This window comes from Tachysurus vachellii, chromosome 10 (genome assembly GCF_030014155.1).
Source record: "Tachysurus vachellii isolate PV-2020 chromosome 10, HZAU_Pvac_v1, whole genome shotgun sequence".
Taxonomy (NCBI): Eukaryota; Metazoa; Chordata; class Actinopteri; order Siluriformes; family Bagridae; genus Tachysurus; species Tachysurus vachellii.
Window position 1 is genome coordinate 15,716,809 of NC_083469.1, and position 25,882 is coordinate 15,742,690.

The following is a 25,882-nucleotide window of genomic DNA, read 5'->3' on the forward strand; positions in this document are numbered from 1 at the left end:
CACCTTTAAATGGGTTATGAGCACACAATCTTAATCTTGGTTATTACAGGCTTCTTTTTATTATAATAGGGGATTAAAAGATCTAGGGTCTTATAAGAGATCTACAGTAAGGGTTTAATCTGAGTGTGTAAGTCTGAGTCAATTGACAAGAACTGTTCTTTTTAGTAACTTTAATATGTAATCATTTAACAAATATACATGTTATGATTTTCTGTTCAGCTATACTTATTTAATATGCTTACAGAATGAAACTCAAAGTTGCATCAGAGTCAATATATATATAGAACTGTATTAACTGAGATTTTTTCAATAGCGATGAAATTAAATCAGTCATTGGTCATGGATTGAGAGTTTTGGAATTTTAAACAGGGATCATAAGGCCTTTCAAATCTTCAGTCTGGACTGTGTCCCCCTCTAGTCCATCAGTGGAACAAATCTATATGTCCACACACCTGCATAAGTGACCAAAGTTTCATCTCAACTCCATAACAGTGGCTAGCCCTGTATTGTCTCTTTCCTTCCTCTTTGCTCCCGCTCTCCAATCCCCCTTCCAAGTCAGTGAAAGGAGATAGGCCCTGCAGCTAAAGCCCTCTTTTAGCACGCTCCCGGCACAGTCTATCAGCAATGCACAGCAAGCGGAGGTGTCGCTTCTGCTCTGGCATTTCGGACAGTATCAACTCCTCTCCGGGTGCAGGGAAAAAAGAAAAACAGAAGGGGTATTATCAGGGAGGGATGAGTACAGCTAAGGCATTTTTGTCTTTTTATTCTCCTCCTAAGCCCCAGGCTGTGCTCCCAATCCGATTGGTCGATACAGCCAAGGATGTAAATGAAATGCAAAGAGCAATAAGGCTGGCTTCCATTGCCACTGTGTAATGTGTCTGTTCCACTGCAACTCTCTGTTGCTCTCTCTTTTGGCTCTTGCTTGCATTTTACTGCCACATTCTCTCTATGTCCTTGTTGTGCTTTCAGTAATGTCTTTCTGTCCATACCCCTACTGACCAGTTTGTTCACTCTGATCCCATCATTCTCTTGACTACGGCAGTGCACTCTCTTCTTTTCCCATCTCTTACTTTCGCTCTTCATTCCCCCACCTCCTGCTGGATGGGCTCTCCACTCTTATCTGCTCAGGCGGCCCACATTCCAGTGTTGCCGTGGCACCATGCCTGCATCCACGGTCACAGCGATTCCATGGGTTCCCACAATCCCTGAGATGAGAGAGGGAGAAACAGAGCAACAATGAAAATTGATGAGAAGAAAGGGTGACAGAGAGGTATGCAAAGAAACAGACAAGTCAGGAGGGAAGTAATCAAGTCAAAATTGTGTGTGATTATATTAAAAGACACCATTCACTAAGAAGCAGCACTCTGATACATAAGAAAAACAAAATTCAGGCATGCATCATTCAGGTAGAAAGCATGTGCATGTATAGTTTGCAGGAAGGCTGCATCACTGCATTCTTAGATCACACCATGAGGGATTACGAAATTGAACAAGCCTTAACAAGATATAAAATATAAAAAGATATTTAAATATAAAATAAACAGACAAAGCATTTGGAGTTTAAAGAGGGTTGCAAGTGTACTGTGCAGTAGAGACTGATAGAAGAAAAAGAAAAAATGATGGGCAATTTCAAGAGGTTGTCCCCAGATTAGTGGGCCCTTCTTAATCTCTTTTGGCTGCTCCCAAATTGGGTTGCCTTCCAATCTCAATCCCAGACTGCTGTGCTCCTAATGTGGGAGCCACAGACACATGACAGCAGGAGGGAAAAGGATAATTATGAGTGAGGGAGAGGGAGAGAGAAAGTGAAAGAGACACAAGAGATGGTTTATTAATAAAATAAACCCTGGTATAATATCAATTTATTAAGGTACAAAAATAACATAATTTGAGTGGATTCAAAATAAACACAAAGATTTTTTTCCAAAAGGTTTTACCTCTACCTGTACACTCAATATCATTTCACCTTACCTTACAAACACTCCCCAGCATTTTAGACAGTACTTTAATAGAAAAAATGTCTTATATTTTTAAGTTATTACAACACATACCTTGTGCTTACTAGGCAAAAATTACTTAAAAAAAGGTTATTAATTAATTTACGCAATGTAGACATATTCAACCTAAATGTTAATATCATACATCCAAAAAATGCAGGTTTATTTTCTACCGTTTATTTTCAAGCTTAGTTGATCTATTAAGTGCTACAGTAATTTGCTAAACTTTATACCACAATATAGTGATATCAGACTGCACCATTGACCGGTATGACCAACCGAAATTGGCTGGTTTGATTTTTTCCATTAACTTGGTTTCTTTCCGACAAGATTTTTCACCTGGCTCTAAAGGAATTGGGTATTCTATTCTCTTTGGGATTTTTTTCCCCTCAAACAGTACAGTTATAGATAATAAAGTGTTCGCATTTTCTAAAGCTTCACACTGGCTTAGGTTGCATTCCTCTGTGCAAGTTTCTGAGTCTGTCCCTCTCTTTATTTAGATGTGTGATGGCAGAAAGGATGGCATCGCTCTGAGGGTCCGAAGGTTCTCTCTCAATGTAGCGGGTGAAGTGATAGATACTGCGGCTCAGTAGAGTTTCTAGTCCATGCTGTCCTCCTTCAAAATGGAGCAAGCGCTCAGCAGCCAAAGCCAGATTCTTATCCCAATTAGCAGGGTAGTCCTTCTGGGCATTCACAATTTGACAATACATCTGTGAATGTAAAGAAAAAAAAGGCGTTAAATGCCATTTTAGTAAAAATGTAAAAATAATGCATGGATAGAAATTTCAATAGTCTATATTCTAGAGCATATTTTTCTGTGTTACATAACACACGCACTCACACACATATATAAAACATATAGTATATAAACGCATAACTGGCATAGATGAAAAGCATTAAGTATTTCCTCAACAAATGAGCAAAGAACACTCGAGTGTAACTAGAATGCATTTAGACACAGTGAGAAAAGTACATCACTGAATAAGCTTAGGATTTAAAATGACATTAAAATAAAATTAGGACATTAAATTAGGACAGTTATTTATTATCTAGAGTGGCTAAAATTAGCAGATCATACTCACATTGTAAGAAAGCTCATAGAGGTGTGTGTGCCCCCCTCCCTCCATCCTCTCAGCAAGGTCAAAGAGGAAAAATGGCATTTTCATTCTATAAAATGAAAGTAAAAAAATTGGATGCATGATTCTTCAAGAAATTAGATTTTTATTATGTGAACAAGAACACAGAGATCAAGTGAAATTCAGTGTCTGTGGCTTGCTGAACAATAGCAGTTATAGTGGAAAGCATTACCTGGCCTGCCACATCTCCTCATTGGCCACTTGCTCCCATGAGCCAGATGGAAAGCTACAATGGAAGGTCCAAAAAAGAAAATAATAATAATTTAGGAAAACAATTTAGACACCAAAGACAACTGTAATTCTTTATTATTATTTTACAAATGTAGAGAATAAATGCATTTTAGAAACATTGAGCATGCGAGTGGTATCTAGTGGTATCTCCAAGCTTCTCTTGGCACAATCAAGCAATCCACAAGATCCTCGTAAAAACACGTGACAGTAGATATTCAGTGCCTGCAATCTTTAAAAGCACTCCCATGTGCTAAATGACCCACATATTTCTGCACTTCTTCCGTTCCATTTCATCGCACATAACCATGCGGCCTCTCCTTCAAAGGAATATTTTAGCATGTGACTTCCCGGCTAATATCTGGCTGCCAGGCAGGGACAGACACGCTTGTAGCGACCAAGAGGAGAGTAATGTCACACCATTCAACCCCGATTAGCTCGCTGAATACCAGGCAGGCACGCAGAGCCTCTGCGCTGAAGACTAGAACTAATTTCACTTTATACGCACGTATCGGCACGCTGCAGTTTAGAAAGTCATTAGGGTGGGGTCAGCAGACTAATAACGACTTTGAAGCTAGAAACGATGGCTGCCTTCCCAGCAGGACCCCAGTGCAGTGGTTAAGTGGACTTCAGCAGCAGTGGAGGATGAAGTGAGAGATGTGGCAGGAAAAAAATATGAAGATTTTTTGCTTAACAGAAAGCAGTTTTAGAATATATTTAGAAACTCAAATTAAATCCGAAAAATGTTTAAAATATATATCTGATAGCAGTAGATATGGTATAGAAATGGTATGAGCTGGTACATTAGCTGGTAAAATAAGAATATAAAGCAGCTGCATCGTGTAAAAACGGAGCATGTATTGTACCTGTTATGAGGCTCACTCCAGTTATACAGATTCTGTATGTGCCGTGCCCATTCCACAGGGTGCAGACGGCTTGTAAGAGGCATCAGCTGCTCACAGACCCCCCACGGCCAAAGGGAGAAAGACTTCTTCCAACTTGGGTCTCCTTCTGATAGGCCAATACACACAAACACAGGCCGGCTGCATGCAAGCACATAGAGACACACACAAATACACAAGTGAGTTATGAGAGGCCCATGACTCCAAGTCGAAGATTTTGCTGTTCAGAATCATGAGAATTTCTTGTCTTGGTTAACCCACAGTCAGCTGTTTAACTGTGTAACAGTTTTCTTCAGCAAACATTAGATAATACAACTTATATGTTTACAAGTCAGCCAAAAAATAGTCTTTATCTATGTGTGCTTACAGCTGATCTTATGAAAGTAAGTTATAGGAAGGCTTTGACAATTTACACTGTCAGCTAAAATTCTGCACTTTCTATTTCTATTTTTCTACAACTACGTAGATTCGTCATGCAGTTCCCTTTTCTTCTTTTCTTTCTGCAAAGCACTCAGGGTCCCTAGGGTAGAGCTTACAGCGCTTAAAGCCCCAGGCTCTAAGCCTCTGGCAAGGAAATGCTGCCGTCTAGTGGTGGGAGGGAGTAAATAACCAGACTCATCATTCACCTTCCTCTCCTTCTTTTCTTTAAGCTATCCGGTATGACCTAATGAATCTGTGGTATCATGACATGCAAGGGTCTTGGAAAGTGCTGTGTTTGAGCCAGAACATTATTTAGCCACAGATATTATAGTGATTTTGTTGAACAATATTGCAAAATAGTGTGTGTGTGTGTGTGTGTGTGTGTGTGTGTGTGTGTGTGTGTGTGTGTGTGTGTGCATGTTAAACTCACTGTATATTGTGTTGGATAAACTGTTCGATGTTAAAGCTATTCTTCTGTTCAGTGATAACTGGATCCCAAACTCGCCCAGGGAACTTTACTCCAGAAAGGTGCTGTTGCAGTTTAGGCACATACCAGCTATAGGTCATCATCTGAGAATCAACAGCAAGGTGGCATGAAAATCTAATATTTAAATTAGTATTAAAGAGCATTAAATTTAATAATAAATTTGCTTTGCTGCAAAACCTCTTGGTCAACGAGGCTGAGGTCTGGCCGCAGGCCCTGGCAGTAGTGCAGGTAGCGGAGTGTGTTACCGGGAAGATCACCCCTGGTCAGCACCAAAGAGCTCTCTGGGAATGAGAAAATGAGCTCACGGGCGAATCTCTCCACAACATCATTCTTACTCTGTTCAAACTCTCTGAAAGCACACACATTTTATACACTCTATTCAACACTTGAAAGTACTCTGAATTTTAAGATGCACCACACTAGCACCATTTAAACAAACCAGGAGGCTCAAGAACAACCACTAACTTATAAAGCTGAAAGTATGAGAATTTATTCATGATTACAAAAATGAGGTACAGAGCACAGATAACTCTGAAGGCAATGAAAAGTACAGGAGATCCATGACACTATCACACCTCCAGCTGGTCTGCTGTCAGCTCCTCACCCACACAGAGCCAGCGTGAGAGTGAATGAATGATGATGCAGCTGAGCACCTTGCCTCTGTAATCAGCCTCTGACAGGTGTGATGAGCGCCAACAAGTACATCCTTCCAAGCAGGCTGATCAAAGTGGCACGGTGCGAGGCACCAACCATAAGGCTGTAATCTATGCGACTGCTGTGGCCAGTACGCCTAATCAACCACAGAGCGCAGGCACTTTAATCTGCATGACTAGCAAGGCCAGGACAGCAAATCAAGCAGAGAGTAAGAAGAAACGGAATGAGACGGAATGTTATGAGCTCGGGAGCTTTTGATGTTTGCTGAAGCATGGACGTGACGAATAATTAACTGAGTGACTACCATGTCCGAAACACAGTGAAAACCTACAACCCTGGAAAACACAGTTGAAAGGAGAGAAATGGAAATAAAAACAAATACAATATAAAAATACTAGGAAACAGCTCATTTAAACCATTGTGCAGACCTTTAGTTCTAAGGCATCATGAATAAAACTTCACCTCTATTATATAAAATATGACCATAAATGCAATGAATGAATTTTTGAGCTTAAACACATCCATGTAGCTTATTTAAATTGAAATATTGTCTTTACTATAAAAAATATCAAATTTCTTAAACAGTATTTTTTTCTTGACAACACTAATTGCAAAGTTATCCACTCCCTTTATGATGAATTTAGATAAAGCTTCATCTTGTCAGATAGAAGTAACAGTGAACTTCTTCCTGTAATGTCTAACAAGGCTGGAGAATATATTCTGTGTTGTTCATGTACAGTAGACTCCTGTAAAACAATTAGTTCTTGTGTGAATGGTTTGTAAGGAGAGATATTTTTTTAATTGTTAGAATGAAAAATTGTACTCATGCCACAGCTCCCAGGTCCCCCTTCGGGCTGAGCTCAAGTTACTGTCTGAGTGGAGTTTTACATGATTTCTCTGTCAGTGTAAGATTCATTAGGGTTCCTAAGTTTCCTCTTACCTACCACAAATGTGCCAGTAATTGGATTGGCTAGACTAAATCCTTACAGTGTTCTACCACAAAACTGACCATTGGTTACTGAAGATGAGTGAATTAATTTCCCATTCTCTTGAAATGTGCCAGTAATTCAGGAATTAACTGCCCATAGTTTGTTCAGTGAGTTCATTCTCAGGCAGACAAGCACACACACATGCATGTTCACCTTTGGTTAATGTGAATTGTGTGTGAGAGAAGTCCTGCAGTGATGAGCCAGGCTCCCACATTCCACACAGATCTCAGCCCCAGCCATCTCTCCAACAAACGCACTGTCCAGTTCAGGCCCACACCAGCCAGTACACACACACCAGCATCAGCCTGTAGCCAGAAACGCTCCACCTACCCACATAGAAATATTTCATTCAACATTAGCAACCATCTTGCTGAGCAGACAAAAGTAAAAAATAAATTAAATCAAGCCTGTGTGTGAATATTTCATGCAGTGCTGATATCATACTGTAGGTACCTTCAGTCCATGCATAACTGAAACTAATCATTATTTGTTACAGACACACTTGACACTCACAACTCCAAGCAGCAGGGGATTCTCAATGTCCAGGTTGGCTCTCCAGGCAAAGAACACAGAATAAACACTCACCATAACAGCAATCAGGCACACAAAAACACGACATTTCCTGGGGGTGAGAATAGACAGTTTTCTAACATAAGGGCACATTTTCCTGTCCGCTGCAAAGGTGATGCATTCATAAAAAAGCAGAAAAACTGGCCTGTCAATTAAGCTATTCATCTCTCAGTTGTAAATACACAACTTATTGAAGGCAGCAATTTCTATTTTCAGTTGGCATGCAGTGTTTCCTGCTGAGTCTCACCTATTACATAAAGCGTGTATCAGAGCCAATACAGCAAATACAAGCACAGGAACAGAGAGGTCATCCACACAGTGATTATACTGAGCTCTGAAAGAAAAACACAGAGCATTAAATGCATTTCACCGTGTCATTGAATATACTGAATGAGAAACCCATGGACCTTCTATTTCATATGCCAAGAGAAAAATAAATGTAGGACTGAAGTGATTTTTGGTTTTCTTTTGATTTAAAAATATTAAACAAATATTTAAATATTTGGCAAACAGTTGAAGTCAGGACAGGGCAGCTTGGTGAACAAGGCACAGAAGTTGAAAAAGAGACAGTGAGAGAAAGGTCAGCTCCCTATGGCACATACTGTATATATGCTGGGTTGTCCAAGCCTTCTGTTTCTGGCTGCCATTTTCTCAAACTTTCACTATTTTTAATATTGTTTAAAAATGTTGGATATCTAAATGTCACTGATTTAGAAAATGTGACTTTTTACAGCTTAAAATTCTCTGGCTATTTACAGTGGTACATGTTTGTTTTTTGGAATATATTTGGCTAAATCACAGCCTAAGAATTTCTGTATAAACAGAGACATTCTCAACACTAAAAAGGGATCTCACAAAATAGGCTCAATGACTTTGGTAAATCATCTGAGATTAGATGATAAGACACCCAAAACGCACGCCTTGCTTTCTACTGTATCTTAAATTGACTAGCTAATGTTAGTGTTAAATTATCAATGCAATACATTATTTTCAAGTATTATAATGTTATATTTTTTGTAAAGATACTAACAGGTTTCCAACAGTTTTAAGTAGCTTCTCTAACATCTAAATATTATTTTAATAGTTTACATTAAACTACATGGCCCCTGCAATACAGTTAAGTGAAACTGTCAAAAAATGTTCAGGTGATGAAATCAGAAGATGAAATTAAACTTTTTGAATGGAACTACAAAGAAATGTCTTCATCTCCGTAGCTGTAATAACAACATTGATCTCAGTCTAAAGCTGATATACTCACTGTAGCATCTTCACCAGGTTAACTGTACCTTCAGATTTTGCCTAAACAAAGAAAGAATTACAAAGAAAAAACTGCATAAGAGCAAAACGTATAAATATTCACCAGAGACAAGCATTAGCTAAAATTATGCCAGCTTGCTGACAAATGTATAAATTGTATTCATTGTTTAAGTGAGAGTATGTACCAAACTGAAGGTGCCATATTCAGCCCTCAGCAGGTGCGTAAGCAGGCCACTAAGAGTCGTCTGGTCTCCCCAACTCCATCTAGCCATGTTTAAGTATGAGGAAATGGGCAAGTAGAGATAGGGCACGAATCCGGCGAGGAAACACAAACCCAGTGATACTATGGCTGAAAAACTCAACCCCTGAAATATAAATATTCATCTCTTTCAAGAAATACACTACGATACATAAAATGCACAAATAAAAGTAAGCAAAGCAAAGGTGTTAATAGCAAATTATTTGATCACTTCATGACTACTTTAAGATGAGTTTCCTTCTCAGATATGCAGAATGTCCAGAGCAGCCTGCCAGTTCCTAAACATTGTCAGCAGAGTATGAGATATTTCAGTCCGATGCCATTTTAATTGATTTTCAACCCACTTGACTTTGAAGGTTTCTCTCTAATTTCTATAAAACGTAATATACCAGTATAGGATAATTTTCTGTTAAAGTACATTTTTCTATGTACTTCTGTTTATTTAAATATACACATAGGTGCTAAAAGACTGCACTTGTTTCTCACCTCGTAACTGTAGAGCTGGACCAGAGCCCAGGGAATGATGAAGACCACATACACAACCAAAGTGTGCTGATTACACAGACTCAATCCACAGCACAGTGCCCCCCACAGAGCAAACTGGAAAATGACAAACAAAAATGGTGAGTAATGAGTAATCACATCATGTAAATAAAAAAAATTGCATTTCGACCTGTAATTGAGAAATAGCGTTCATTACCTTTTTCTTCTTCTCCACAGTTTCCGCATTATGGAAGCAAACTGAGAGGGAGAAAATTATTCCCACAAATAAATTATTTAATGAGAAGACTTCAGCCACTAGTGACCACTGCCACACAAGTTTGGATACAGCGAAGCTTCCACATGCTAGCACGGCTCCAGGACCAGGCCCAGCCATTCTGAGAAAAGGAACACACAGTCACTGCACTCAGACAACTTTCTATCTGGGATTACCACTAAGCTTCTGTTTTATTGCAGTTAATAAACAAAGCTACACATCCCTAATCCCCAAACTGGTGTGGATTACAGTCTGACTTTTGCACTACATGACAGTAATGGTTACTTTGGTGACACTGTTGTCAGAATAAAGAGAAACAGACAATCAATCCCTTTAGAAAATACCAAAGGAAGAACACAGAAAATATGCTTTGCCACAAAAGCATGCCTTATATTAAACTATAGTCTGGTACATACTTATTCAACTTGAGTGTATACGTAGTAACCAGCAACCATATGGTAGTGAACAGCCTGGTGCGGCAGCTGGTGGTCACGCTGGGGGTTTGACCCGCACCAAAAGGCCCAACATTAGATGAAAATGAATAGCTCTGCACTGTTCTGTACTGGGAATTTTTTCTTTGTCTGGTACATCAGTAACAAAATTTACCACACATTTAGTGATCTCATTCAGTTTTTACTTTTTTAGCAACCGTCTCTGGCCTGATTAGAGAACCACCAACATGTCTTGTTTAAAGAACAAATGACAATGAAAACAGAATGTTTAAATGGAAATGGAAAGAGAAGTGCATGTTCATTCTCTCAGGGTCAGATTTAAAATAACGCCCATTTCACTACTCAAAAACAGTAAAACTACTACAAAAAATAATCAAAAACCTCAAACTGTCTTTACTCATAGCCACAAACTAATCACTAGGGGTTAAGCAGAGAACAGCCTTTGTTGTCACTAGTCAATCATGTTGATCTCTTATCCAGACTTTTGTAAAGAAATGTAGTAGTCAATTTAGTTGACTATCCCAGTGTTAATTAAAGCAAATTGTTCATAACTGTTCAAGGTCTAAAACACACCACTATCTCAACTCTTTAACAGTAATTGAGGCAAGTTTGTGTTAAGACCCAACGCTTATTAGTAAGACACACTGTGGGAGATAGCAAGAGCACATACTGTACAGCAAGGAGAATCAGAGTGTAGAGGAGAGGAAGCCAGAAAGATAGAAACCAGACCGGATAGAAATGCTGTAGAAAAAGTTGAGAATGATGCCTGGAAGAGAGCTGGAAAGAGGGGGGAAAACTCTGTCTAGCACATTGGTTTGGAAAATTTTAGCGAGCTTGACAATTAAAGTTGGGGGGGTAGCCAGGCAGTATGGCCCTCTCCTCATTGTAGCGAGTGGCTTAGAGTCCTCATCAGCCTATCAGCTAAGTGACAGGCAGAGAGCTGCTCTATTCAGCAGCACAGATACACGCCGCAGGCCAAGCGGCTGCCAGGTCCCTCCTGACCCTGCAATCCCTTGCCGCTGACAGCTTCAAGCTCCATGGCAAATTAGGCGCTCTCACATTACAATCGCACAAGACAGATTCCATTAACGGTATCTGAAATTGAGTAGAGAGCAGGGCCCCCGCCTTATCAGACCTGACTCATAAGCAGCGGCAGCACTGCTGCAGTGCGCACGCTTAATCGCAAGCCATGATACCATTTAGACGTTTCCAGTGCCGTTTTGCCTGCCGCTGTGATAGTCGGCCACAAAAGAGCCTGATGAGACTTAGGCGAAGGGGAACAATGAAGCTTTCGAAGGGAAAGCAAAGTAAGTCTGGAAAAAAAGAGAGAGAAGAGAAGGGTAAAGATGAAAAAAAAAGAAGAATATGGGGGGAGTGGAACTCTGACTGTTTCGCCTTCCCCTTCTCCCCAACCTTATTTTTACATTCCTTTCATTTTTTTTCTCCCATTTCAACACAACATGGAGCGTGTTTTGGAATGTGGATGTAAGTGTACACTCACACTAATGGGGTGTCAGCAACCCAGAGGAATACTAGGTGATACTAGGTGATACCCCCCCCAAGCACACCTTCAAATCTACCCCCCTGTGTGTCAATTAACCCCAACACACTCTGAAATCAGGGGGCTACAGCAGGAATTCCATCCAGAGGCAGGGGCCCTCAGTGTGAAACATCACATCCAGCCTGATTTAAACCTCCCCCAAACACAAGCAGCTGAGGTTGACAGGTCTGCTCAGCTGCATTCACTCCACTCTTTAAATCTCTATCCCTCTAATGATGCTTGACATCTCTCTATTTATGAGTGTCAGCTCATCTAAGGGAAGGTGTGATGAGCTGCATGTTTCTCGTTTATATACTTGCAGGACCACCCGGGTCTCTTCTTCTCCCTCTCCATCTCTGTCTGCTTCTCTCTCACAGCTCTGTGATAAGAGAGAATGAGCAACACTCCAGTGCAGAATTAAAGGCATGTATGCTTTTATCTCAGTGTGCTGTCTGAGATGCTGCTGTGTGCACTTCTGCAGCTCATCTTTGCAGCTGTTCATCAAAAATCTACACACACATGCAGAGGTAGTTATACATACATCATATGCTTATCTTTTCATACAGAACATCAACATAAATAGTTGCTCTCTAAAATTAGCCACAGAATAGTGGTAAAATCTCTAATGTATTTTTCCTTCTCAGATTAAAAAAGGGTCCCTAAAATTTACACTAAATTTAAGGATTTTTAACGTTAATTTGATTCCTAAACTTCCAACTTCATTATCACGTAGTAAATCACTTTTAAATTCATATTGAGTATATTCAAAGCTGAGTGACATACGTTTATTTAAGATTTAATACTGGAACAGTATGCAGACATAACTACAGGATTAAATTAAGTTAAAGTTGTGCGAGAGTTATGCATATTGCTGAAGCATAGCAGATGAATGCAACTTAAAATAACATTAAAAATGCAATAAAATAGCCTACATACTATATTCACAATAGGATTTCATGACCACGACTATGCTCACAAATGAACTGTCAGTGTGTAATCTAAAATCCTACAATATAAGAAAAGTACAAGAGCCATTTGATAAAAAATTTGCCAATGGCACAACCAGAAATGGTTTATGATTATGCATAATTTTCCTTGGACTTAGTATTCTGTGAATAAATGGCTGTATTCAGTAAAGGTCAATAAAATATCAATTATTCAGTAACTACAGTAAAACTAATAAAAAAAAAATACAATGAATGTGATTTTGGATCCTAGAAAAGCTTTCAGAGTTTAAGGGGTTAAAAAGTAAGAGTGAAACTGAATAATTAGTGAACAGTTAATTCGAGGTATATATATATATTCGATGATGTTTAGTTCATTATGATGGATGAGTATTTACTCTAAAAAGGATCTCCACATATTACAAAACAAGCATTGGAACAGGAAATAATTGCAGAATTTTGCAGTATATTATTTATTACTTTTTTTTTTACTACTGATATAAAAGTTTTTAATAAAGAAGCAGCACAAGAACTGATATTCATAATACATCTTGCAAAAAACACAAACTTACAGAATGTGAGTAGTATAAAAACTGCTGAGGGGTTGTTTAAAGGTTGAAACAGGACATTAGAGAGTATTCTGTGCAGTATATTCTAAAAATTAATCATTCCCTAAACAATACGGACAGTAAAACAATTTCCCACAGCAAGCCATCTTTAATCCCCTAACTACCCACACCTTGTGGACAAACAGACTCTAAGCGTGTAAGTCATTCAGTAATTTCTTTCACCATCATTATTGCAGCAAAGTCATTAGGCATCCGTGGTTCTGAATTATACACAGTTGTATAGACTGTATTAATTTTGAACATATGGTAATAGGCAAATACTGATCCGCTCCTTGCTTGGCGACTGCTATTAGGAAGTGCCTGTGGAGCTGGAGAAATGTAATATGGATGTAATACTGACTTCCAATGTGGCAGACACAATCTTGGGCCTCCAGGCAAAGAGAAATTAGAGTAATTGTATAATACTGTAAAATAACTGTATTTTCTTTTATTCTGAACCGAATAATCAGAGTAAAAGACTTCTTTATTTAATATCTGTTAAAGAATATTACTGCATGTATCTGAAATGAAGCATTGGTCATGCTGAGGGTGGCCACGTATCAGCAGTGTCTCAGTGTGTGATATGACACTGGGCATCTCATAACGTTATGATAAGGCAAACATTTAACAAAAATGTTTTCTTCTATTTAACATTTTGAATGTGCTAGTAAGACAAGCCTTGATAAAAGATATTCAGTTTGGAATACATATTATATTCCAAACAGAAAAAATCTGGACATGTCAAATTGCATGAAACCACTCACACATGCAACATTAACAAGGCCTGAATAAAAAACTGATAGAGAAACATGCTGGACTGAGTGAATGTGGTGGCTATGATGTGGAGAGCAGAGATACATCCATATGGTAAAGGCTCCTAGAAAAACAAAAACACAGTGAGACAGGTGGGCTCTGGAGCGAAGCCAGCTGTGAAATCAGATGCTGGACTCAGGACTGGTCCAGCCTGATCTTGGCAGGTGTGTACCATCGCATGTGTGAGAGAGTGAGTCCTGGGCGAACAAGCAGCAGGATGGATGGGTGGAGTCCCTTTTAGACCACATGGCTGACTGTGTTATGTAATGAAGATCTCAGGAAGGTGTAGAAAATGCTGTGATAACTATTTACTGTTTAAATATGCACTGATTCATAAGATTTCTATAAAAATAGATATTATTAAATGAATATGTTAAACAATTTACATGTTCAAAATGAACCTCAAATCATCTAATTTTGAAATGAAAGTATTAGCTCACCAAATGTTAAACTTTACTTGAGTTACTGTCTACATGAAGTTTTGCATGATTTCTGGTGTTCATGTGAGTTTCTTTAAAGTGCTCTGGTTTCCTTCCACTGACCAAGAACATGCATATATGAAGGTGTGTGCGCACTGTGTCCTGCCATGGACTGCAATCACATCTGGGGTTAATTATTCTTATGCCCACTGTTACTGGGATTGGTTTCAGATCAACTGCTTACTAAAGAGAATCACCTAATGAAAATTAATAAAATGAACAAAAACTTTCACTCAGTGGCTAACCATGCTGCTAATCACTACAGGGTTGCTGACAACAGAGAGAAGATTCGGTGCAATTTACTGGAAGTGAATCTCAAATGACTGTCATCTACACTGTACATAAGGGCACAAGGTAGGGCCTTCATGATGCATCTTATATGTAGGGAGTAAGCATACTGAAAAGCATTTGAGTTTTGCCTTAGGATTGTACTGTGAATGTGGGTAAGGAATGTAAACAAAAGTTCATTAGTGATAAGAACACATTACTATTGGTAAATAAATTAAAAATGAATTTTAAAACTGCTTGAACTATTTAAATGGTTAGCCTCATAAATGAACCAGGGCTTGAAGAAAGGAAAGCGTGAAAAAGAGAGAGAAACTTTAGCAAATAAATCACTTGTTTACTAGTGAAAATTCTTGTGCCTTGAGAAACAATTCCAGCCAGAAACATTCATCAAGACACCTGTCTGATTGTGTTTGTTCTTTCAGTGGCCCTCACTATATGTAACTCCTGTACATCCCATTTCAGCTCACATGGTAACATGACTAGAAGACTAACCAAATACAGCACAGCTACTTTTAGACTGCAGTGGCTTTCTTCATAGAGGAAATAGTCTACATAACGAGGGTTGCAAGTTATTTGGAGGTAAATTGTCAAAAACTTGAATGAATAAATAAATGAATAGGTCTTCTTCAGAAGACATTTTTTAAATCAACTATAAAACTGATAAAATCTACTTTTTATTTTAATATGGAAAATACTTCTCATGAACTAGGAGTTCAAAGTTCTCAAATAGCTAAATATTCCCTTCCCGTTTAAAAGCAACTTTCAACAATTACCGTTATTACTGAGGCCGGCCTACCACAAAGTCTCATCAAGCACCAGTGTGGAAACATAATATGACATTCAATTTTGCTATCAAGCATGTAGTTAAAAAAAGTGTTTTAGTAATTGACAAATCAAAGGGAGGCCAAGTGATGGGTCAGAGATGTGGGTAACTAGTTTTTGAAAAGAAATGGCTTCCAAACCCATCAGCATACACAGACATCCTCCCCATTTGACTTGGAACATCAAAGACTCATGATGCTGAGGATCTTCCAATTCATTTGAATAATTAAAATAATAACTGGGCTCATGTGGTGTTTGTTAGTTACTCCATATGGTTGCTTAACACACATTCTCAGCTAGAGCTTCTATTTGCAAATGCAATGCTTTACCCAAAATATTGCTAATTAAAAATAAAAAAAATTGTACACTAATGCAAAACACTTTAAAAAATGGCATTGTACATTAACATATCTTACTGACTCATGATATTTAAATAATGCACAACATATATTATCATATACACACATATACATATATATTATATGCACACTCCCAACACTAAGTGCACATAGGTGCAGTGGAAAGACGTGGTGTAAGGTGCCAGGGTGGCAGTCTGGGGACAGGCCTGTCCAGTAGTGCTCCTGCTGGTTGTGGTATGCCATTTCAGCTCTCCCACAAGGCATAGATTGTTTACCTGAAGACCCCAATGCCAATCCAGAAGGGCATCTCAGACTGTGCCGGAAGCTCTGAAGCCACAAAATGCCTCCCCCTCCCAGCCCTGGCATCTTACACTTGCCAGTTCCATCTTAGCCCAGCAGATGAGCATGAGGCCAAAACCCCAAACCTATTATATGATCAGTTGAAAGTATATATTATATATTGACAAGAGCTAATCTGTTCTGTATCTTTGTGTGTGTGTGTGTGTGTGTGTGTGTGTGTGTGTGTGTGTATCCCCCATCATCGGGTACGGGTAATTATTATCGGATACGGGTAATGACTTTTTTAGTCTCTTAATCCAAAATTGGATCTAAATCCTTTCTGGATTATGAGCAGGAGTTGCATTTTACAAGTGGCCTCAGGGCAAATCTTTGGTCAGCTAGGTTTACAAACTCTACTGAAGTGGCACCTCTCACCTCAGGCAAAGCATACAATAAATACGTCATTAAGGAAGTCCTGAACACCAATGAAATGTATTAATATGTGTAGATGTAAACATAGTTTGGTAGGATTTCTCACCTTCTTATCATTTTAAATAAAGGAATATTGTACATGCACTGTCATGCTGCAGTTTTTGTTTACCTGGTGTTAGCTATAAATATTAGGGATGCATTGATAATGTTAATGACATTAGATACAAGTCCTTATGTTTCTTATAAAAAACAATATGTGTACGTAGAGATGTGTGCGTACTGATCTGCATCCAGTATCTGTATTTAGTCAACAGTGGATCGGATCCTGTAACAAATGGTAATGATTGGAATAAGATTTGGAATATAATTTTATTTGTTTATTTATTATACTGGTCCACTGCTTATCTTAGTATTTATATTATTATATGTATAAATTATTATATTTTTATTACCTGTTTATATTTTTATATTTATACATTAAATTTACAATTTAAGTGGGTTTCCATGAAAGATTTTATCTATGAAACATAAAAGAAGCTTTAAAAGAGAACACTGCAGGATGGGTATCAGTATCAGCTAATACAAAGGTTTCAGTATTGTTGCGCTATCCAACAGATGAAACAAAATGAGAGCAATCTGGATGTATTTCAGGAAGAATGATGGCAATCAAAGTAAAGTAGACTGCAAACTGTATTAGCGTCTTCCTACTATACAAGTAACCTTAACTCGAGCATAAAACAAAGAATCAGGAGTTCACTGTTAGCAACAACTAACTCTACAATAAACAACTAACTATACAATAAAATATTTTTGCAAAGCTGTACAGAAGAGCTTATCTAAAATGAAATAAAACCCATCAGTAATAGATTATGCTATAAAAAAAAATGAACCTGGCAACATGTATAAATATTCTTGAATGCAATTTCAGGGCCACTGTTTAAACTGAGAAAACACAAAATAGAGCTAAATATCATGAATTGTTAATACTAATGAGGTTACTCGATTCTGTATTGGAATTACTGGGTAACAAAATAAAATGCATTCACACTCGGTTTTTGGTGTTATACTCAACACAAAAATTGGTGTTCATGTATCCCTGATAAATAACATGTACTGTAGATGAACTGCTCCTTTATTTTTATTTTTTTTATTTTATAAAGGCTTGATCAGACAAAAGGCTGTATTATAGTATTGTATTACACCCACAGGTGAGAGCTTCCTACCTGCAGACAGCGTAGCAGAGTGCCCCGCTAGCCATGGCCCCCAGTACGGCACACAGCACATTGATGGCGTGTGCAGGAGAAGTTGCCGGAACCAGACAGAGGGCCAGTGAGGCCAGCATAGTGAAGAGAGGATATCCAGGGGGGTGGGCCACCTGAGAGAAGACAACATTGAAAACTGACATACTGCAACAAAAAAAACAGCACAGGATGAAAGTGACCTGATCTAGCCCACCCCCACCCCCTTCATCCTCTTCCTGCTCTCTACTCAAGGACAGCCTCTGTTTTATTAGTTACAGCTACTCAGCATCAATCTCACAGACACATACACACAGACACATACACATCTCCTCCTGATAACCCACCAAAGCCCTGATCTCCTGTCTCCTTGCATTCCCAGCAATTAGGCACTAAGTCCCCTCAGGAGTGATAAGGGCTGAGCTATTAAATGCTGCCGCTCTCCTACTGGCCTGATAACACACAGAGGCATGGCAGACACACAGTACGCTCTACAGTAAGGAGATGTCTGAGAGATGAGAGAATGAAAGAAAATATTGTCTATATATTGCTAGACACTGTAAACGCAAATTGCCTTGCAACATATGTATTAAAGCAATGTGGGTTTTTTTTTAAATAAATAAATGCATTTTAGTATGCCAGTGACACTGCTAACACACACAGAAAACAGCATCTGAAATTTGGTCAGGCTGCTAATGGAGTATAATAACAAAAGTGTACTGCTAGAGGGGTTGTTTGCATTATTGATTCTGGAATATCAATACTGCATAGATCTTGAGATAATTATTGGCAAATGATATATTGTAAGAAAGGAAGAAAAAAGAAATAACATGACACATTGTGGAATAAAAAGAAGAGAATGAAAGAGTGTGAGAGAAACAGAGGGCATGGAAAGGACAGAAGAAACAGAGACAGTATGGCAAACAGATGGTAGGGTCAGGAAGGGCACCCTGCAGTGCCAACAAGGTGATCATGAGGTGGAAATAGAGGTGTGTGTGTGTGTGTGTGTGTGTGTGTGTGTGTGTGTGTGGTGATATCATTCAGGCATGCGTGTTAGTAGAGTGTATGATGAGGAAGATGGAAGGAGAAGTAGAATTGTGCCTGTGTGTGTGGTACACTGCAGAAGTGTAGAACACACAGGTCGAGAGCTGGGATGGAGTGTGCGGGCATGCCTCAGGGAGCTTAAAGGAGTAGATCCAGTGCTCGAGGGAGGAGGGGTTGGGTACAGCCAGCGGCCTGCTGCCCGGAGAGAGCGCTCCAGCCCGAGGCCACACGGACAGACGGAGCGAGGGATTACTGGCATACTGACACTGCCACAGCCTCCCTAAAAGGATCACGGCAGCGTAATAAACTTTATTAAATAATAAAACTTATTATAACTGTTAACCCGATTTGGTTCATTCTTCGCGGCTTACACAAGCACACACATGCGTGCACAAAAAGCAGAGAGGTTAAGAATAATGAGCCTTATGCAGTACTATACATAAGGCAAAGCCTACAAAAGCCATTGCATTACCATTCTATCTAATTGGATTTGAGGACCGGGGTTGCAAATTATTGCATTCTCTACTCCTAACTTAGTAAAAGAAGTACATAAAAAGGGGATGAAGGAAAAAAACCTGTAGCCTACAAAGTAAATTAATCAGCCATTTTTTTCTCCCCACATACTTAATTAAACTTCCTTAATGCTTCTAAGAGTTAATGAGTGAATTGATTAAACAATAACGGCTAATGCTTACCCCCAGCTCACAAGCAGCGGTGATCAACTCTCCTGTGGTAGAAATAACAGAGAGGGAAATTAATGTAAACCCAATAATTATTATTAAGAGACAAGTCAGCTCCCGAAAGTTTTCCCAAATCAAATACTTGCACTGGGGTTTTGCATTAATTTGCCCGGATCAAAACCTGCAAATCTTCCCAGTGTGACACTTCATAAGAGACACGCTCATTCTTTTCCATCGCGTGACGTTCCCCTGATCCCCAGGCAGGCACTGGCATGCACGCGTGCGCACATGCACACGGGAAAACGCATTCGGTCTCTCCACAGTTTCCACTCATGGACTAAATGCATTCATATTCAGACATATTCATACACTCTGTATACAATCATCCTATAATGTATACACCATCCTACATCCATTTCTTTCCACAGGTCTGTATGCAGTGCCACACAAACCAAACAATATTTTAAAGCCTTTAGCATCCTCAACCGTATTCCTGATTGTACACACCTTTTCCCTTAATCCTTATTTTTTCTGATTTTCTATAATAGACACAGACACACAAGCAAGCATCACAGTCTCAAACAAGACAAATGAACAATATATAAACTAAAACAATAAGGCTGAGATGCAGAGACCAATGAACTTGTCAGTAGGTTATAATGAACACCAAATTCTGCCACCTACTGGCCAGAACAGGAAGTGATTTAGGGAAATGAGGACATTCTGATGAACCTCAAGCCCTGTGTTTGTAGAAGCTGATCACCAGTGCAGACCAGCTGTGGAAGCAGTTATTCTTCACAAGGATTTTTGAACCTGAACATGTACATTGTCATTTAACAAAACAAATAATTCATTAATTTATATCATTAATTTATCATAGACATACAATACAAACATAAACTCTAAACAGGAGTTAATGGGCAAAGACTGTTCAGCAAACTGAAATTTCCAAAGATGCATCTGCTTGTAAGTGAGAATATGAAACATGCAAGTTTTCTTTAATAAATTTGAGAAATAAAAATAAATAAATATATATATTTTATTAAAAATAAAAAATAATAATTTCAATGTCTTTCCATTTATATTTTTGAGACCACCATGTCCCCCCAGGGTCTTACAGATATCTTAGGACATTTAAGACATTTAAAATTAATTACTTAAGAATTTTGGAGTATTTAAAAACTATAATAAAAATATCGTCTATTTATGTTTATTCTCCATCAAGAAAAATAAACACAACTGCATTTTTCATACATAGTACATCATAATGCATTTCCCAAATATATGCGTGTGCATCTATGTGTGCTAACGCTAGCCTCAATTCCACATAATGCTCTGCCTTGTGCAAGTGAGGCTGTGATACATCAAATACTTACAAAATATATGCAATACTAGAAAAGATAAAAATGATAACAGCTCAAGACTCTCATAACCCTAAATAAGTAGGACAACAAACAGTCAAGTGAAAAAATTTGAATACCCAATGAAAGCCTGTGTTTTTTAAATAGTTAAACATATGGGAATTTGATCTTCATTTTAACAATATTGAAAGATTCAATTAATATAACTAAACAAATAAAACCAAAGAAAAGTCTTTGTTAAATGATATGTAAAATGTAATTTAAAAATAATCCAAAACCTTGAGAGGAAAAAGTAAGGATACCCCAACAATTATTTGTACTTACAATGGATAAAATTACCTACAGGTGTATCACATCAGCTGCATATTATTAAAACATTGTTACAGAGCATTTTTTTAAGAAGGCTTGCCTTATTTTAATCTCAGACATTTAGTTTGGTTTGCTCTTAATTGTTGGAGTGAGAGGTTGAGACCCAAAGAGCGCTCTGAGAAAGAAGACTGTTGATGCTAGATAAGTCTGGTAAGGGATATAAAAAGACCTTAAAAGAATTTGTAATCTTACATTCCACTGTCCAAAAATCATTTGCAAGTAGAGAACATTTAAAACAACTGCCAACATGACTCATTATGATACAATCCAGAAGATGCTTGAAGAACATGTGAGACCATCTGTCAGGTGGAACTGGACCTTGAAACATGACAATGACCTAAAACATACTAGTACATCCACCAAGAAGTGCCTGAAAATTAAAAATCAGAGAATTCTGGAAGGGCCAATTCCAGAGTCCAGATCTAAATCTTATTGAGATTCTGTGGGTGAATTGAAACAGACTGTGCATGCAAGGAAACCCCTCAAACACAGCTGAAAGTATTCTGCATTGAAGAGTGAGGGGAAACTTTTGAGGTTGATATCAGAAACTGGTAGATGGCTACAGGAAACATGTAGTCAACATGTAACTTTTTCACATACTCACTTTTGTTTGAAAAGGTTTTTGTTGTTGTTTACATACAATTACATCACTTTCATCTACAGGTATAAATTAAAACAAGATCAGAAAGTGACATGTTGACATTTCTTAATAAAGAACTAAATATTTAATTGGGTGTCCTAATTTTGTCTCATGACTGTAAATAAGACTATTTAATTTATGACAAAAGAAGTCATTTTATTGACCCAAGGACACCATGGCAATTTGCAAATATAAGGAAATTCAAAATATGGTAAAAATCTGAGAAATGATGTCTGATGCAACACACTAACCACTGGAAAATCCTATAAACTGTGTTTGCTGATGCAACCGTAAATGTTCAGTGAATTGCTGAAATTCTGAAATTGGCACTTCCAATATTTCAGTGAAGCATGGCTGTTTTGCTGTCATGTTGGAGCTCCTCTATCTGTCATTGCAGGCTCCTGACTCTTCAGTGCATGAATTTTCTTTGCTTTCACTGTTTGATTTAGCACATCCATGAGCTCATACAGACCAAATCACACATGGTGAGGTCAGACCCACAACATCTCAAAAGACATGGCTCTCTCTTTAATCAAATTTTGTTATGTTTTTTACGAAGGCGTACATAGTTATCTCCCTCTATTTTCATGCCTTTCCGGGTAAGAGCAAAAAGGTGTTCCAACTAGTGAAGAGCAAGGTGGGGAGAAATGTGAAAACAGTGAAAGAGGAGCAGCAGCAGTAGGTGCCAAGTGTCTTTTTGATAGTAGAGCACTGAGCATCCAAAGCAGTCTTTCTACCCCTTAATCTCCATCAATTCCACACTCAAATTCCTAGACAACAGTAGTCCCTTGGGGAACTTGCTGAGCCTCTCCAGGGTGCAGCACACCTAAATGGATTAGGGGTGCGAGACGGAGACCTGGAAATATTCTGCTGAGCATTCATTGGACTCTATCATACCCATGTCCTGCACTGTTTCTGTGAACCATGCGCAGGGATTTGGGTTTTTCCACTCTAAAATGCCAGCGTGGACTGAAACCAGAGAGAAAGTTTCCAGGACAGAATTCTGGCTATTGAAATGCTCCTAGCCCTTTGTTTAAAGGCATATATTTTAGACATATTTATAAGGTTTATTTACCCTCTAAGCCAGAAATTTGCCAGATCACACAAATATGGTAAAAAAAAATCCCACAAACAACTATGCTGTATTGCACAAAGATTAGGACAACTGAACAATAGCACACACATGCAATTTTTGAAATTACCCATTCCTAATTTAGCCCCCATGAGAATGTTACATACAGGTGTTCAGCAAGAAAGTCTGGTGCACCAGCCATGCTCTCTTTGGAGTTCGCTTTGTAAACAGGAATTGTGCTGATAGAACATATTTGGTCTTTTAGTTCCAGTAAAGGGAAATTGTTCTGCATACAAAAATATTTGAGACCACAGTCAGATCTTTGTTTAGCCAGATGTCAGTCAGAAAAACCAGCTGGTGACTAAAAAACAAGCTTTGTTTGAAGGGGAAATAGAAACAAGAAAACACTCAACATTACCTAGCTCATGAAGAGAAAAATGTTGTTCAGCTATAAAAGCACTGTGCTGCTTAAGGGCCAGACAAACAGGCCAAATGTACAATCTGTCTACTAGTTAACAGTCCATCCGAAGTTAATGTAAGTGTGACTGTTGTCGAAGTTCTGAGGTTCAAGAGATTAAAAGAATAAAGTATAACACTGGTAGACACGGGCAAGAATAAAAAGGTTACACAATTTATTGTGCTCAGCTGTGCAGCAGGACCCAACACTCTACACGTAGCATGAGAGATAAAGGGCCACGATCATTGATTACATCAAGATTTTATAGACAGAACTCAAGAAAACAGAAGATATGTAAAAGCAAAACATCATCAATCATTGGCTCAAAATTACCGCATACTCATCTCCTGACCAAGCTAATCTGACCAGGCCAAGGTCTTCTAGTAGGCCTACTAGAAGATTTGCTGGAAGTTGTTTATGGACAACTTGTCTCCAGTCCCTACTGCCCTTGTCATAATCTTAACAAAACTGATGACAACGTCATGACGCATACAGGGTACAAGCATAGGAGGACAAAGCCTTATGAACATCTTTAGATTAGAAGTTTCCACCACAGTGACAGAGACAGTGTTGAGTACTTAGTGAATGTGTAGACCCCTTTGGTGACTAAGAGCATAGTGACAAACCTAGCAACTATTTTGAGCTGATATTAGCAACTGTCCTGCACACAGAGATCTGGCTCTCCAGATCAACTGTATGGACTTCACAGACCTACACCATATACACACACTTCCAATATATATCCATCAAACGCTTTACATGCTGTTTTTGCCCATATTTTTTTGCTCTTTGCACATGCTGTCTCACATTTCAGTCGTTTGCTGTTTTGTACGGTCCTTTACAATATCTCAGGTAACTGCTGCTATAACAATGTGTTCATTTCAGTATTTCTGCACACGCAATATTGTTGAACATACAGTATTGACACTGGTCAGCACTGTTTCTGTTTATTTTCTTTTTTGTATTGTCTTTTGTGTATTGTCTTGTAGTTTTTTTGTGTATTGTCTTGTAGTTTTTTGTTTGCACTGTCTTTTGTCCTGCAGTATCTTGTCTGTCTTGTTTGTCTTGTCTCGCACTGTTTGCACCAGGTTACACAGATGCACTTTATATATGACTACTTACTAAGTCCTTATAGCTCTGTCTTTGTTTTATGTAGCACCATGATCCTGGAGAAACGTTGTCTCATTTCACTGTGTAATGCAACAGCTATATATGGTTAAAAAAAAACAATAAAAGCTTATTGACTTGACTCCAGCCCACACCACAGCTGCTGGATATACAACTATTAAAGGCTACATCACATTCACACAAAAAAAGTTACATTTTAACTTACATCTAAACTTTTTCCAGAAATACTCTTCTATCATTGTTAGAGAGAGAGAGAGAGAGAGAGAGAGAGAGAGAGAGAGAGAGAGAGAGAGACAAAGTGCGAGAGAGAGAGAGAGAGAGAGAGAGAGCGCTGATTGGCTGAGTGATCTAAACAAAGGCACGCGCAGCAGATTACCTGAGTCTCCACCTGCCACAGCGCGCGGAACACAGCGCAGGTACAGCGCGAGAACACATGCTACCGTCGCTCCTGTTAAAGTCCAACACCTTCTCTTCGCATTCATTTCACTGCGTGTACGTGTATGGAACTAATGGCCTGACTGGTAATTTCAGTCTCTTTCTCTCTCCTCGGTTCCCGCGTCCTGCCGGTTCCGAAAAATTCAGTTTCCTGTGAATGCGCATGTGCGAAAAATCATGACGTCTTCTGTTACTTCCCTGAGCTCTGCTAGTATGATGTCACTCCACGTGCGTTTGTAGCGTTATTATTCTTTGTTACATAGTATAGTACGTTTCACGCTGCTTATAAAACAGCTTGTAAATAACTCACGTGTTTTAAATTATGTAATGTATTGTAGCCAGAGCTGTTATTGCACCAGCGTTATAACTTAATAACTCGACAGCAAAAAAAAAAAATGACATTCAGCAAAATGGACCTATAAAAGTATCATAACATATACATTCTAGAAAGAAAAATCACAAAGCATCGACGTTTAGTGCAGCAATTCCCATATTCCCAAAAAATGTGTACGTATGTGCTTTGTCGGTGGATAAAGTACATCCCCAAACGGTGCTACACTGTTGAGACTTTTCAAAATAAAGGTCACGTATTTCAATTTCACACCATGAATTAATAAATCCAATGTAGTTATGTGTTGAAGATGTGCACAAGACTGGTATTTAGAAAATAGGCATCAGTTTAAAACACATAAGACTTTTTATTTAAGTTCTATGTTGAAGAAAACACTTGCCTCATTATAATTATGTGTAACTAGATTGAAACCTTTAAAAATTTGTAAATATAGATTA

At 38.5% G+C, this 25,882-nt stretch overlaps 1 protein-coding gene across 5 annotated transcripts; it reads right to left on the reverse strand.

Annotated features, from left to right (window-relative positions):
• Nucleotides 1-312: 312 nt before the first annotated feature.
• tmem260 (transmembrane protein 260) lies at nt 313-25,612 on the reverse strand. Of its 5 annotated transcripts, XM_060879854.1 has the most exons (17): nt 25,035-25,609; nt 19,647-19,678; nt 17,893-18,044; nt 9,597-9,774; nt 9,383-9,496; nt 8,823-9,002; nt 8,639-8,679; nt 7,628-7,714; nt 7,324-7,432; nt 6,964-7,136; nt 5,345-5,516; nt 5,111-5,250; nt 4,225-4,401; nt 3,303-3,356; nt 3,077-3,161; nt 2,438-2,704; nt 317-1,205 (listed from the first exon to the last, which is right to left on the reverse strand). In XM_060879854.1, the coding sequence occupies exons 1-17, from the start codon at nt 25,138-25,140 to the stop codon at nt 1,176-1,178; spliced, it is 2,097 nt and encodes a 698-aa protein (XP_060735837.1). In that variant the 5' UTR covers nt 25,141-25,609; the 3' UTR covers nt 317-1,175. The 5 variants fall into 5 exon arrangements, with proteins under 5 accessions (XP_060735840.1, XP_060735839.1, XP_060735837.1 ...); XM_060879857.1 differs by lacking the exon at nt 8,823-9,002 and having other exon boundaries at nt 313-1,205; XM_060879856.1 differs by lacking the exon at nt 3,303-3,356 and having other exon boundaries at nt 314-1,205; nt 25,035-25,610.
• Between the last annotated feature and the right edge of the window lie 270 nt (nt 25,613-25,882).

Excerpts from the sequence above, each read along its gene's own strand:
- tmem260 (XM_060879854.1), bottom strand. The coding sequence starts at position 25,140 with ATGAATGCGAAGAGAAGGTGTTGGACTTTAACAGGAGCGACGGTAGCA. Across the intron at positions 7,715-8,638 it reads AACCTGGTGAAGATGCTACA|AGCTCAGTATAATCACTGTG; the intron begins GTGAGTATATCA and ends TTTTTCTTTCAG. Across the intron at positions 7,137-7,323 it reads ATCCCCTGCTGCTTGGAGTT|GTGGAGCGTTTCTGGCTACA; the intron begins GTGAGTGTCAAG and ends CTATGTGGGTAG.